The sequence below is a fragment of the Protomyctophum parallelum genome (genome assembly GCF_964188405.1).
Source record: "Protomyctophum parallelum genome assembly, chromosome: 2".
Lineage (NCBI taxonomy): Eukaryota > Metazoa > Chordata > Actinopteri > Myctophiformes > Myctophidae > Protomyctophum > Protomyctophum parallelum.
Window position 1 is genome coordinate 15,061,086 of NC_139699.1, and position 14,543 is coordinate 15,075,628.

The following is a 14,543-nucleotide window of genomic DNA, read 5'->3' on the forward strand; positions in this document are numbered from 1 at the left end:
GTCTTACTTTATTAGTGATTTAGTTCTTGACTTTTATTGACTATTGACTTGTTGTTAAAGCACTTTGTGACTGTAATTGTCTGTGAAAGGTGCTCTATAAATAAACTTTACTTACTTACTTACTTACCTGCTGAGCCAACGCAAAAAAAACAAAAACAAACGTTATTATGGATTTTCTTATAATCAAAGTCTATTAGTCTGATTAACCAATTGAGCCCTGCTTTATACAGGTTGATTAAATACATTTGTTCAATTTACCCCCAACTAAAACACAGCCGCTCTTCTGATTTCTAGCACAAGTCATTTGGCAGAATTACACTACTGATATGTGTGTCAGGCCTAAGTACATTTAGCTTGCATAACAGTGTGTAAAGTTTAGGGTAGTATAGGTTAGCCAACATTAACAATGTGCGTAACGGGTTAGAGTAGCATATTTAGTTAACATTAACATTTCAATGTGACACCGCCTTGAAAACGATCTCATCCGACCAGAATAGGCACTTGTCTGTAAAAGCAATTACATGTGAAATGTTCCTGGTCATTCCTGTGCATTGAGGATTGAAATAGTAAAATAGATTTTAACCACTTCCCCTGGTCTATATGGGGACGACATCTACGTATGTAATTACAATGTGAACCTAAAAAACAGCCTTGTTTTTCTTTGTGACATATGCAGCAACGACAATCTATAATAGCTTATTTTGCCGTAGGAAATTACAGAGTTAAGAACAGCAGTGTCTTACACGTGCACTCCACTCTCACACAGACATACACACACTCTCCCTCCCTCCCTCCCTCCTCCTACCCTCTTGTGTTATTCGCACAGCTCTGACACTGAATGGACGGCATTGTGTGATTTCTGTAGTCATGCCACAGAAAGATTCAGTCCTGTAACCCAAGAGCAATGCTGCTAGAAGCTGCTTTTCTAGGTTCCACTTGTTCCTCGGTTTGCTCTGGCTGCAATAAACTGATATTTATTCCTATGGACCAAATGTATTTATTTTGTCTATTAAAACCCATTTGGGGCGGGAACCCCTTTTGGTGTTAGCATTATGTTATGCTTTAGCTATTGAAAAATAGCAGATCTACAAGCTCTACGAGCTTGTAGGTCTGCTATTTTTGAAAACTGACTGACATAGAAACATAGTTTTTTCAGAAAACTGTCAGGATGTTGAAGACATTTTTAGAATCTGATCTCAGGTCAGAATGGGTTAAGGTTTACAACCTTTTTATGTTTTTTTTGCTGTACATGAAATCAAATTTTGAATATGCGCAGACATAAATTCAGCAAGATTAATGGACACATTTTCCTCCTTGTGAATAAAACAACAATCGTTCAAATACAACCACCACCACCACGTCAGACTAACCATAGTATTGAAGACGATTATTCTTGGTTAGTTAAACCTTTGGACCACAAGGTCATGGATTTGATACCGGGCACCACCAACCCGCCGTATGAGTAGAAAGGTTTGGGTCCGGAAAGTACTGAGCGCTCCATGTTGAACCAAGTCTAAGGAGCCACGTGCTTAACTCATATTCAACTTTGGCACGTTTAAATGCCAAAAACGAGATTGATTTGAAAATGCACAGGTAGCCATAGACCAGTCTTCTGAAAAGTATATATATTCAAAGTTTTGTGCCACATTTTCACAGGTTTTTCAAAAATAGCAGACCTACAAGCTCGTAGCGCGCTACGAGCTTGTAGATCTGCTATTTTTCAATAGCTAAATAATGCTTAGTTAAAACACAAACGGGTTCATGTCCAGAATGGGTAAGGTACTCGAGTAGTACAGATCTTATAGGCCTACTGAAAACGTCCAAGTTGGCCTACAGTATGTGACTCATACAGATCAATATTAAGATGCATGTCTAAAATGGACAGCCATACAGAGATTACATAAATATAATAATATATATTTTTTCATATTGATATATAAAGTTGCCATCTACTGTATTTGAAAGCCATTTATTTTTCTTTCAGGTTTGCCTCGCCATTGCTCACTACTCCCACCCCGCAGACCCTCAGCTTCTGTTTGGCTTCGAGTATTTAGGGAGACGATACTACGGCTCCTCAGGTATGCCCAGCTTATTTTTTTTTGTCAAATAGGTTTTTATTGAACAGATTTTAAATTGTTACACAAACATTATGATATGATACATTATACATTTTTATATTTTATAGAAAACAAAAAATGAAAGAAAAAAAGAGAGAAATCCCTCAGCCCTCCCACCCATACTGCTCAGTGACAGCGTAAAGTCAACCATATCAGTGTTATCCTGTCTACTTGTTTCTACTCAAGTAATGGACAAGGGGCAGCCAAACCTTATCAAACTGTCTCTCCCCATTTCTCAGGAAATACCTTATTCTATCTTTGATAGTCTTTTTAATAGTGGTGTGAACGACCCCCACATTTATACGTACATAGCTGCGGACCCCGATCTGAAAACGAAAATAAAATAGTATGTGTAAACATTTTTCTAGGTTTCATTTATTTCGATTTTTGAATATCCAAGTATAAAATTGAGTAAATGTGGTTAAACTGATTTTGATGCAATATTAACACGTTTCCATTTATAGGACTTTAAAAAAGCTCTGCTTTAGTTTAGATGATCCCCTTCCGGGTGATCAATAGAGCACCGAAGTCCTGACGTAACTCGCTCATCCCTTCGATTCCCCTGGTTGGCGGAAGTAATTTCTCTATGGAGAATAACATGGGCTCATCTTTAAATCGTTTCATATAAGCGTTGTGGTCCAAAAATAAACAAGCTGTCTCGGCGTTATTGTCAGGGAGGTGTCTCTGTATCGTTTGCAACAGTCAGTCACTCGTATATGATACAGTCTGCTTCTAGCGAAAATGTAACTAATTCAGTAGCAGTAACATTTGCGTTTTCTCTCAGTCAGTTGATTCTTAAAGGTATTATGACATTATTTATAACATAATTTTAACAACATTAAAAGTCTTGGCCATGGTCCTTCAAACGTGTCTAAAAAGTTTGAACACTCAACTCCACTCCAGTATTTCTTGCCAGGAGTTTTTGTGTATGTGTAATCTGCATCCTGAGAAGGCATGGAAAAACACATTATTTTAGCCTGTAGATGTCGGTAATTCCCCCTTTCCTGTCAACTTGGTAGGAACGTCACCGTCAAAAATAAAATTCATCCACCTAGAGCGTGAGTCTTCATCTAGGCCAGTTGGTATCCAGTGTAAGGACTTGTGTTGATTGACACAGCCAACAACAGAGCAGATAGATTTTTCTCTATAAGCCATTATTAGTAAGTATTACAAAGAAACAAAGTCGCGGTCACAATGAGGAAGCAGGGAGGAGAGGCACTAGGGGGAAGAGAGGGTAGGCAGGGAGCAGAGGGGAGGGGCGGAGGTTTAGCGGAGATCTACGTATATTACTGCCGTCCAACCCGATGAGACATTTTTGCATAATTATTCACAAAAGTCCAGAAAGCAGAGAATACACTGAATGTTCAAACTTTTTTTTTTTTTTTTTTGGTGAAATTGATGTCAAGAAAAGCCAAAAAAGTCACAAAATCTACAAAAATGTGTTTTAAATGCCTTTAATATCCATATGAGTGAAGCGATATTGACGTCAGACTTCGGTGCTAACCATGGTTTTATTTCATGGCAGTATCTGTGTTGCCTCATCTATTTGGGAATTGATCGTGGCTTTGCATGACCCATGACCCCTGACCCATGTCCCTAGGGGAACGGATCAATGGTGCTGTCGCAGGAGGAGGGTTGCAGACCCCCCTCTTCGACCGCCCGTCCGAGTGGGACAGAGAGATCAAGAGGACGGGCGCGGCCGAGTGGAGGGTGTGCTCCATCAACGAGGGCTACGTCCTCTCGCCCACGTAGGTTCATCTCATGATTATTATTATTATTATTATTATTATTATTATTATTATGTCCTCTCGCCCACGTAGGTTCATCTCATGTTCATTATTATTATTATTATTACGTCCTCTCGCCCACGTAGGTTCATCTCATGTTTATTATTGACATAAAAAACGGAACATCTTTGGCCAAGCGAGCATGTTGCTCATTCAGTCAGAGATCCACGCGTCGTCCTAATAAACTGTATTAAAGGTTTTATTACATTAATTTTAATTTATTTTTATTTTTATTTTTTATTTTAGGTTTTATGACCTCAATTACACCCAAAAAACCTGAACTTTGAACATTCAGTGGATTTTCTGTGGTCTGAAGTTTTCTTTGGGGTTTGGAAGCCTTTTGAGGTACAATGAAAACAGGCAACACAGTGAAAACAGTGACATCTGCTGGCAAATCCCATTGACATATATGGGATTTGCAGGGTCTTACATCACTTACTGCCGGCAAATCAGAGCACCTGTTTGAGCCAGAAAATCACAGAAAATCTACTGAATGTTAGTAATGTGTAATGGAGCAGGGTAAAGTAATGGAGCAGGGTAAAAATGTGTCAGTGAGTGGCAATGTGAGTTTAACATCGTTTAATGCAATCAGATAGGACTGTTCAAACAATTTTCATGCGGTGTTTCTGAATGTACACGGTAAGCATTGTGTAACTGAAACTACTACTAAGTGAGCTATAGCAGTGGTTTCCCTGATTTCTCAATCCAAGTACTCCCTTCTTCCACTCTACAATATTTAGCAATATGTATTACTTTCTATTTCTCAACGTTTTTTTTTCTTCACTTTTCAGATAAGCAGGTTCACACAAAGTTTGCCAATGTCTCACATACCCCTGTAGTACCTCTGCATACCCGTAGGGGTGTATGTTAACCCTGTTTGAGAAACGCTGAGCTATAGCATGCCTGTTGAAATAAGAAATCCATGAGGCAGGAGTAAAATGATATGCCAAGTGAAATAAATGCACTGCTCCTTCACCTCCTACTTCAATAGAATGGCACTTGTCCTAATCTGGGAATCATTACGTACTGTGATCAGGGGTTTATTGGTATATTTGGGTTCTAGTAGAGTAGCATACAGCCATGCACTACTATTTCTATTTTCTTCCCGATCACATCCATGCGTAATGTCTGCTTTTGGCTAATTCATTTTTACCCCCCTCCCTGTAGCCTTTCTGAGTACTGTGTGGTCCCAGCATCCCTGGCGGATCAGGATCTAAAGCAGTACTCCAATTACTTCACCAATAAACGCATCCCTGTAAGTAACGGGACCTCTTTTACCTCCATCGAATGCTTGCTAAATCTGCTATTCCTCCCTGCTATTCCCCTGCATGTTCTCCCCGTGTCCCCTAGGGTAGGTACCCTCACATGTTCTCCCCGTGTCCCCTAGGGTAGGTAGTAGGTACCCTCACAAAACAACATGCAGTAATCCTGGTCTCTAAACTGCCTCCCCCTGGCCAGCCGGGTCGCCTGATGGAGGGGAAAGGAACTGTTTGGAATAACGTGTTCCTTCCACGCGCTACGTCCAACCAGGGAAACTCCCCCCTGTCAGGTGTAAAGGAGCAACTTGGACACTCAGGCATGAAGGAAGCATGAGTTCAAGTCCGTTGCTCTCCCCTTGTCCCCCATATATGGGGACTAGGTTGGTGGAGGGTGTGTAGAGCCCAGGATCACATTAGATGATTGACACAGGGATGAAAAATGGGTTACAAAATTGTGGGATAAAAATCTGCTATTCTTTTCCTTCATTGTGCATACCTTTTTTGGTGTTTCTTTTTAGTCGCTATACCTCTATTGGAGACTACTAATTAGTACTGATGAGACCTTGGCTTGTGTAGAATATATATTAAAAATATAGCAGATCTACAAGCTCATAGCATGCCACCGAGTGGCGCGCTATGAGCTTGTAGATCTGCTATTTTTCAATAGCTAAAGTGTAACATAATGTTTAGTTAAAACACAAAGGGGTTCCCGTCCAGAATGGGTTAAGCTTAATTTATACACTGTAGCACGACGATGTCACTTGCCAAAGAAATAACTGATCTACAAGCCAACGTCACATGTCACGCATCGTTGGCTTGAAAGTCCGTTATTTTGGCAGTATTCCAAAAATGTTTTGTGGAATACTTTTCAAACATAATATTCCACTGTGTCACTGTCTGATGTGTGTATATGTTTAATATTCCACTGTGTCACTGTCTGATGTGTGTATATGTTTAATATTCCACTGTCACTGTCTGATGTGTGTATATGTCTGCTACTAGCTGTGGTGTTGGAACCACCCTAATGGGAGTGCTCTTGTCCGCATGGCCAGCATCAGTGATCCAACACAACTGAGGAAGATAGACCAGAGGTACAGTAAACCAGAGTTTATATCATGGCTGTTGGGTGGTAAGCTTGTATGTTCTTGAGATAAATTGAAAAATACAATTGTCATTGCATTGGAACATGAACTGTTAAAGGTATATTCAGTGATTTCACTTAATTCAAATATCACTTATTTTTTTGTTTTGTTGTGATAATCCTCCCTATTATAGAGTGTGCAGACCATATAAGGAGTTTCTCCCTGTCCCCAGTTAACCCCTGGGGGTAAAAAAAACGTAGGTTTCGTTTTTGGCTAGGTGGCCCAGCCTTCATCCAATCAGGATAGAGAGGGGCCTTCCGCCAATCATGATTGAGTGGGGGTGGGCCTTGGTGTGTGTGCTGTTGGCCTGTTGCGTGCCCCCCCCCCCCCCCCCCACTGTAGTTTGTGCAAATCACTGAATTCTCCTTTAATGTTTATCTGCATTTAGAAACAAGGTACTGTTGAAATATTAACCTAACCATTTCATTATACTTTGTTAGAATATGCACAGCTATAACAAAGAGCCACCCCCAGCTCGGCGAAGTCTTAAGGTCAGACCTGGACCAATGCCTGCCTAACATCGAGGACATTCAAACTGCCTTGGTGAAACTCAGGCAGAGCTGTGTCATAGGTGAGCCAAATTTACATGATTCCAATAAAAGGCACTGGATTAACCCATTCTGACCTGAGATCAGATTCTAAAAATGTCTTCTACATCCTGACAGTTTTCATTCTGACCTGAGATCAGACTCTAAAAATGTCTTCAGTCGTTCTTCGATTTTTCAAAAATATTTTTCAATAGCTAAAGCATAACATAATGCTAACACCAAAAGGGGTTCCCATACAGAATGGATTAACAAGCTAATCAATTAATAGTAGACCGAGGACTTTTATTTCCTGCGGTGTGCCGTTCTTTGTGTGCAGTGTGTGTGGTTATAGCTTATGCCTTCCAAGAGAATACATTTCTGGATGTACAGTACAGTACAGTACTGCACCAAGTCTACAAATTGATTTTATACAAATGTTTTCTACTCTTGACTTTGTATGCAGATCCATTCGAGGAGTCTGAAAAGAGATGGTTTTCATCCATTGAAAGTTCGCAATGGCTGGACTATGTCAGGTATGTACAAATATTTAGTCCTACATGAAAATGTATTGTCTCACTCTGTGTCTCTAGTACTGTGTACATAAGACATTTAGTTTGCCCTTCATAGTGACATGCCCATCAGAGGCGTATCTACAATAAGGCGAGGGCAGGCGTCCACCTGTCCAAATCCATTTCTGGCCAAAAAAAGAGGACCAAAAAAAACGGACAAAAACAAGACCTGGCCCAGGCCGTAGCGTAACGGTCTGGGCACCGGACTGGTGATCCAGTCGCGGTGTGCCGCGGGTTCGACTCCCGGACCCGACACGGCCTTTACCGCATGTCATCCCCCCCATCTCTCTCCCGTTTCCTGTCAGCCTACTTTCTATCCCTTAAAAAAAAATCAATAAAGGCGTAAGCCGCAAAAAAAAAAAAAAAAAAAAAACAAGACCTGAGAACTATTAGTGGACAGCTGATTGGCCGTTGTGGTAGAGTGCGACCCTCATTCACCCATTGGAATGTAAATGCATGCCTTTCAGCCTTTGTATCCTACTGTCTGGCAGGTATATCTCTTTGAAAACCTTTAGTGCTACGGTCGTGCGCAGGGAGACGGCAATTAACATATCTTGCCTGCCCAAAATGTAATTCTTGCCTGTCCAAAATGTAATTCCTGGAAACGCCACCGATGCCCATTACACATTTATTATGAGCATATCAGATAACATATACTGTATGGCAAAAACCTACAGAGTTGTACAGTGCCACCAGTTCAGAATACACAAACTGAGTAATATTTGCTTTATCGTGTCCTTGGAGTTGGAAAAACAAATACCCTACCTCTGCAGCCCTGAAAGGACCATACCAGTGTTTTTTCATGTTAAGCTCATTGAATACAAGTAATCTATACTACTACTTAGTACTGCCAATTGTTTTCCAAAGCATTCCACAGTTTTTGAGTGCCCCTTTCCTACAATTTACAATTTACAATTTAGGCATTTAGCAGACGCTCTTAATCCAGAGCGACTTACATTTAGGCAAGAACAAAAGCATGGGAATACATCACATAAAAGCATTTATCATGAAACATGCGTAAGCTAAGAAGGTAACAGTGGAATATCTATATGATGAAACTATACATACACTATACATAATAAACTATACATATTCACTACTATGCTATACATATGTACTATGGCGTGCTATGACTATATACAATACAATTATAGTGCTGTCTACATAACATGCTATAAGTCTAAGTCAAATGCTATCTAAGCCAACAGAAATTCTATCTAAGGGGTTAGGGTAAGTGCTATGGGCCATGATGGAGTCTGAAAAGGTGGGTTTTCAGGCTACGGCGGAAGATTGGGAGTGATGCTGCAGTTCTGACTGCAATGGGAAGTGCATTCCACAGTTTTGGAGCCAGAAGGGAGAAGAGTTTGGGACGTGTGGAGCGTTGTCCCGGCGTTTTTAGTGAGGGTACTTCCAGTTTCCCTGCGTTGGCTGATCTGAGTGCGCGGGAGGGTTTGTAGGGTTCAATCATACTTGTAAGATATGGGGGAGCCATACCTTTGGTTGCTTTGAATGCCAGCATCAGAGTTTTGTATTCTGTGCGGGCAGCGACCGGGAGCCAGTGGAGGGAGCGGAGCAGGGGGGAGACATGTGAGAATTTTGGCTGGTTGAAGACCAAGCGAGCTGCTGCATTTTGGATCAGCTGGAGAGGCTTAAGTGCACATGCTGGTAGGCCAGTAAGGAGGGAGTTACAATAGTCGAGTTTTGACAAGACTGTTGTCTGGATTAGGAGCTGGGCTGATTCCTGGGTGAGGAACGGTCTAATTCGTCGTATGTTATAGAGTGTGAACCTACATGATCGAGTGACAGCTGTGATGTGAGCTTTGAACGAGAGCTGACTGTCCAGGACAACACCAAGATTCCTGGCTGTTGGGACAGACGTTACCAGGGCGTTGTCTACGGAAATAGTTAGCTCCTGCATAGGGCAGGACTTAGCTGGAAAGAAGAGAAGCTCAGTCTTGTCTGGGTTCAGCTTGAGGTGGTTGGAGGACATCCACTGTGATATGTCAGCCAGGCATGCAGTGATGCGCTCTTCCACCTGAGTGGCAGAGGGGGGGAAGGATAGGAACAGTTGTGTGTCATCGGCGTAGCAGTGATAGGATATATTGTGAGCAGAGATGATAGTGCCAAGGGATTTAGTGTACAGTGAGAAAAGGAGGGGACCAAGTACAGATCCCTGTGGGACCCCAGTTTGGAGGGTTCGGGGGGATGATAGCAGACCTTTCCAGGAAACCTGGTAGGTCCGATCGGTGAGGTAGGAGGAGAACCACTTTAGTGCCGTTCCACCGATGCCTAGCTCCGCTAGGGTTTCTAGGAGCAGCTGGTGGTTCACTGTGTCAAATGCTGCTGATAGGTCTAGGAGAATCAGTACTGCAGAGTGGGAAGCAGCTTGGGCAGCATGTAGTGCTTCTGTGACTGCCAGCAGGGCAGTTTCTGTGGAGTGGGCCTTCTTGAATCCGGACTGGTTGGGATCCAGCAGGTTGTTCTGTGAGAGATGGAGAGAGAGCTGGTTGGAGACGACACGTTCAATGGTTTTAGAAATAAATGAAAGGAGTGATACCGGTCTGTAGTTCTTGACATCTGAGGGGTCAAGGGTTGGTTTTTTGAGGAGTGGTGTTACTCTGGCTGACTTGAGGGCAGATGGGACGCAGCCTGAGGTTACTGAGGTGTTGATGATGGAGGTGATGAAGGGGAGCAGATCAGGTGCGATGGTCTGGAAGATTGGAGACGGGACAGGGTCAAGAGGACAAGTGGTAGGTCTAGAGGATGTTACTAGTTGTAGAACCTCGTCTGGGGAAAGAGGAGAGAAGGAGGACATGCATGGTATGTTGGGGTTGGTGTCAGTTGAGTCAGATGCCACTTTATGTGGGAGGGGAGGAAAGGAGCTTCTGATATCATCAACCTTCTTCTCGAAGTAGTTGACAAAAACATCAGCAGTGAGGGATGAGGGTTGAGTGGGGGGAGGGGGTTTAAGGAGGGAGGTGAAAGTGGAGAAGAGCTTCCTTGGGTTAGAAGTACAGGATTGGATTTTGGTGTGGTAGAAGGAGGTTTTAGCAGTGGTTAGTGAGTGGGCAAAGGCAGAGAGGAGTGAGTGAAAGTGTGAAAGGTCATCTGGTAGCTTTGACTTGTGCCACTTTCTTTCGGCTGCCCTTAGAGGTGTTCGTTCAGATCTGAGAGTTTCAGATAGCCAGGGAGCCGGTGGACATGAGCGAGCTGGCCTGGATGAGAGCGGGCAGTGTTGGTCGAATGCAGATGAGATAGAGGAGAGGAAGGATGAGGTTGCAGTGTCAGGTGAGAGGGAGAGGAATGACTCCAGGGAGGGTAGAGAGGAGAGAATAGAGGATGAGAGGGAGGAGGGGTTTAGGGATTTGAGATTGCGTCGGGAGGTGACGTTCGGGGGGTTAGTATGTTTAGGCGGGAGGGTGGAGAGAGAGAGGGAGAAGGTTATGAAGTGGTGGTCAGACCTACTTAAGGGGGTAACAGAGAGTGTGGAGGGAGAGCAGGCTCTGGAGAACACAAGGTCCAAAACATTACCAGCCCTTTCCTACCATCCAGGAAGCCATTGGTTTCCATTAATCTCAGTATGCTGTAAACATTGAGATGGGTAATCCAACACTGACCTTTTTACTTTAACTTTTTTTTTTAAAGTATGGACTGACTCAGAAAGTTCCCGACAGCGGATATATATGGAATTTATGGATTTTTAGAGGAAATCGTATACGTAATCAGGTTTAGTTTAACTCTAATTTGTGTTTACATTTTGTAACTGAAGGGCCTTCCTGAAGCATTCTGCTGAAGTGGTGTACCTCCTGGATGGAAAGCACGCTTCTGTCATTCTGCAAGGTACATATTTCAGATTGTGTTTTTATTATTATGGTTATTTGGTCTTTGTTTCACACTGGAATATCATAAAGTGTGTAGTTAAACCTACAGATAGCCTTTATAATGGTTAAATATGGTTAAAAGAGTAAATAACATGGACAGTAGAGAGGGAGTTACAGTTTAATTTGGAAAGAGCTGTGATTTGTATGCCAACACATGCCACATAGAATCTGTTTTTCCATGTATTTGTACTCTGGCTGCAACTATTGATTATTTATTTCCATAGTGATTATTTCTATTTCTATTGCTTTTTATATTTTATACCTTGTCCCTCGTTGCGTCGTGCAAAAATAGAGAACAATGCCGATCTACAAGCAAATTGATTATTGTTTCCTCATCGATTAACCCATTCTGGACGGGAACCCCTTTTGGTGTTTTAACTTTTAACTAAGCATTATTTTATACTTTAGCTATTGTCTGCTATTTTTGAAAAATCGTGAAAATGCGGCACAAATCTTTGAATATATATATATATTCTTTCAGAGCGAACATTTTTTTGAGTGGTGCAACCACTCCAAGGAACAGCAATGTCCGTGTTCTCCTAACTATGTGTTGGTTCATACACCTGTGTGTTGGTTAGTGAGCACCAGTATGACTATTAGTACCAGTAGGGGGCGCTGTTGTGCCAGAAACAGAGAGAGAGAGAGTGCTGCACTGTTGCCTGCTAATGAGAGAGAGAGAGAGAGAGGGGGGGGGGGAGTTGCACCACTCAGTTCACACAGGTGTGATTTTATTTTTTCCCCCGACGTCAGGCCTAAATGGGTTTAACATTGATTGGTGATATGAACCTGTGTACCTTGTTGACCTGCTACAGAGGAGGAGGACCGGGACCTGAGCTGTGTGGTGTCGTCTCTGGTTCAGCTGATGTTGGACCCTCACTATCGCAGCATCAGCGGGTTCCAGGGTCTGGTGCAGAAGGAGTGGGTGATGGCGGGCCATCCCTTCTTGGACAGATGTAACCACTTGAAGAAGAACGATAAATCTGAGGTTGGCTATTTAATTAGGCCTGTCATAATTATCACATAATTGCCTGATCACAATTGTTGGCTGCAGATAACCGCATTTGTATTTTATTTGCATAATCGTTCCCATCTTCATCTGTATGAATTCATCGGGTGCAGTACTTACTGTAGTTTAGACAATTTTTGGTTTAGACTAGTCATTGGTTAGACCAGTCATTAGTCCTACAACTACAACCTATCTCAAACCCTCACCCTAAACCTAACGTCCCACGGGGCAGCACACCTAAACCTAACCTCCCACGGGGCAGCACACCTAAACCTAACCTCCCACGGGGCAGCACACCTAAACCTAACCTCCCACGGGGCAGCACACCTAAACCTAACCTCCCACGGGGCAGCACACCTAAACCTAACCTCCCACGGGGCAGCACACCTAAACCTAACCTCCCACGGGGCAGCACACCTAAACCTAACCTTAACCCACGTCTAACCAATGACTAGTCTAAACTAAGTATGCAGCCCAATTCATCCATTGAAAAATGTTTATACATTTTCAAATATTAACGCGTCACATTGCGCTGTGTTGTGAGCTTGTGGATCGGCCATTTCCATTTCCACTTTCTTTTTCTTTCTTATTTTAAGTATAACATTATTAAATATGCCCTGTTTTGGCCATAGTACATTATTATTTATTATGATTGCCATTGCCACAAAGCCAAATGGAAATGTATTTTCTATAATTGTATTTTTGATTTATGGTAATTATTATTATTATTATTATTTATATTCCATTGAAATCGTTAATCACTAATAATTTGTATAGCTCAAATAAATGTTATGACAGCCGTAGTTCGCTTATGAGAGAGCACTGTACCGTGAATGAAAGCTACCTTGTGCTAGTGGAAGTATACTTTAGTCAATATTGCCAAGAGGCTGATATTACCTATTTTCTTTTAACTCTTCCTATCTCCTCCTTTCCTTTCAGTCTCCACTGTTCCTGCTCTTCTTGGACTGCGTTTGGCAGATGCAGAACCAGTACCCCGCTGCGTTTGACTTCACAGAGACCTATCTGACGGTACTGAGCGACAGCATGTGGATCCCCGTTTTCAGCACTTTCCTCTTCAACAGTCCCCGACAACATGCCGATCACTTAATGGTGAGTGGTGGTGTGCAACGCATCACTCAGAACTAATCCATTTAATCCATTGTGAAATAATAATATCATACTATAATTCTAACAATGTCTGAGTGTGTGTCTGTGTGTGTCTATGTGTGTGTGTCTGTGTGTCAGAAACACTGCCGTAGCTCCTTACTGCCTGCACCAATCACTCCCACTTTCCACACAGGCATTGACCATATGAATATGGGCGTAACGAAGCCCTTTTTCCGATTTCACACATTAATGATTATTAATGAATTGATTAGTCAATTACAAACGCACCCGGGCCCAGTACCCCCCACGTCCACAAGGGGGGGGGGGGGGCAAATATCTCACAACGGGTAAGGGCTAGTATCTATAATTTTGTAACTTTGTGCGTTTACCTTTTTTTTCCTTTTTTTTTTTGTAAGCATCACAAGTAGCAGATCTACATGCTCAAAACATGCCACGGTCTGCTACTTTTGCTATTCGGGGATTTGAATCCTGAAAAGTAACAGTTTTGGACACGACACAGACTATAACCAGTAAGACGCCCAAGGGCAAGACGCGACCTCGCCCTTCGCTGAAACAACAGAGCTTCTTAATTAGGCTGGCCATAAGCCAGTTAAGTGGTCAAATGATGGGCAGAAATATTTTTAGATAATCTCTTCTTGATTATTTGAAAGGTCATTGCAGGTTATTGCATAATCGCTAAGACAATAATCGACACTTGCAGCTCTGAAGGCAAGTGATGGAGAATAAACATTAGTTCACTTCACCATGTTTATTTATGCAGGGAAATCCTACTGAGAATAATGTGCTCTCTTTAAGAGTGCAGAAAGAAAGACTACAATACGTATAATCAAAATGAAATACATACCATAAAACGAGGAACAACATGTCAATAAACAAGAAGTAGTCATAGTATCTAGAAAGTATTCTGAAAGTATGTGTACAGTACTTTCTTGTTTGATTGGTTGACCAGATATCAAAAAGCCAAGTGAATAGTATTTTTGTTAATTGAATAAATTGTATGAATATAAATAAATTCTATTCGAGTAAGCCGGTGTAGCAGATTCTACAACCGTACCTGGTAATACTTTTCATACGGTCAGCGTTTCCAGACTTGAGCCGACAGCCACGGCCGTTTTCTCTGTCGGCCA

At 42.1% G+C, this 14,543-nt stretch overlaps 2 protein-coding genes across 3 annotated transcripts in view; one reads left to right on the plus strand and one right to left on the minus strand.

Moving 5' to 3' along the window:
• Positions 1-14,543, minus strand: part of atxn1l (ataxin 1-like) — a 303,220-nt gene that overhangs the window by 265,802 nt on the left and 22,875 nt on the right. The gene's annotated exons all lie outside the window — the stretch shown is intronic.
• mtmr10 (myotubularin related protein 10) overlaps positions 1-14,543 on the plus strand; it is a 132,597-nt gene that overhangs the window by 15,412 nt on the left and 102,642 nt on the right. For both annotated transcript variants that reach the window (XM_083758470.1, XM_083758469.1), the window contains exons 6-14: positions 1,985-2,078; positions 3,718-3,865; positions 5,072-5,159; positions 6,166-6,254; positions 6,746-6,876; positions 7,296-7,365; positions 11,171-11,241; positions 12,095-12,267; positions 13,228-13,398. In XM_083758470.1, coding sequence (XP_083614596.1) covers positions 1,985-2,078; positions 3,718-3,865; positions 5,072-5,159; positions 6,166-6,254; positions 6,746-6,876; positions 7,296-7,365; positions 11,171-11,241; positions 12,095-12,267; positions 13,228-13,398 — 1,035 coding nt within the window. The remainder of the gene's footprint in view (positions 1-1,984; positions 2,079-3,717; positions 3,866-5,071; positions 5,160-6,165; positions 6,255-6,745; positions 6,877-7,295; positions 7,366-11,170; positions 11,242-12,094; positions 12,268-13,227; positions 13,399-14,543) is intronic.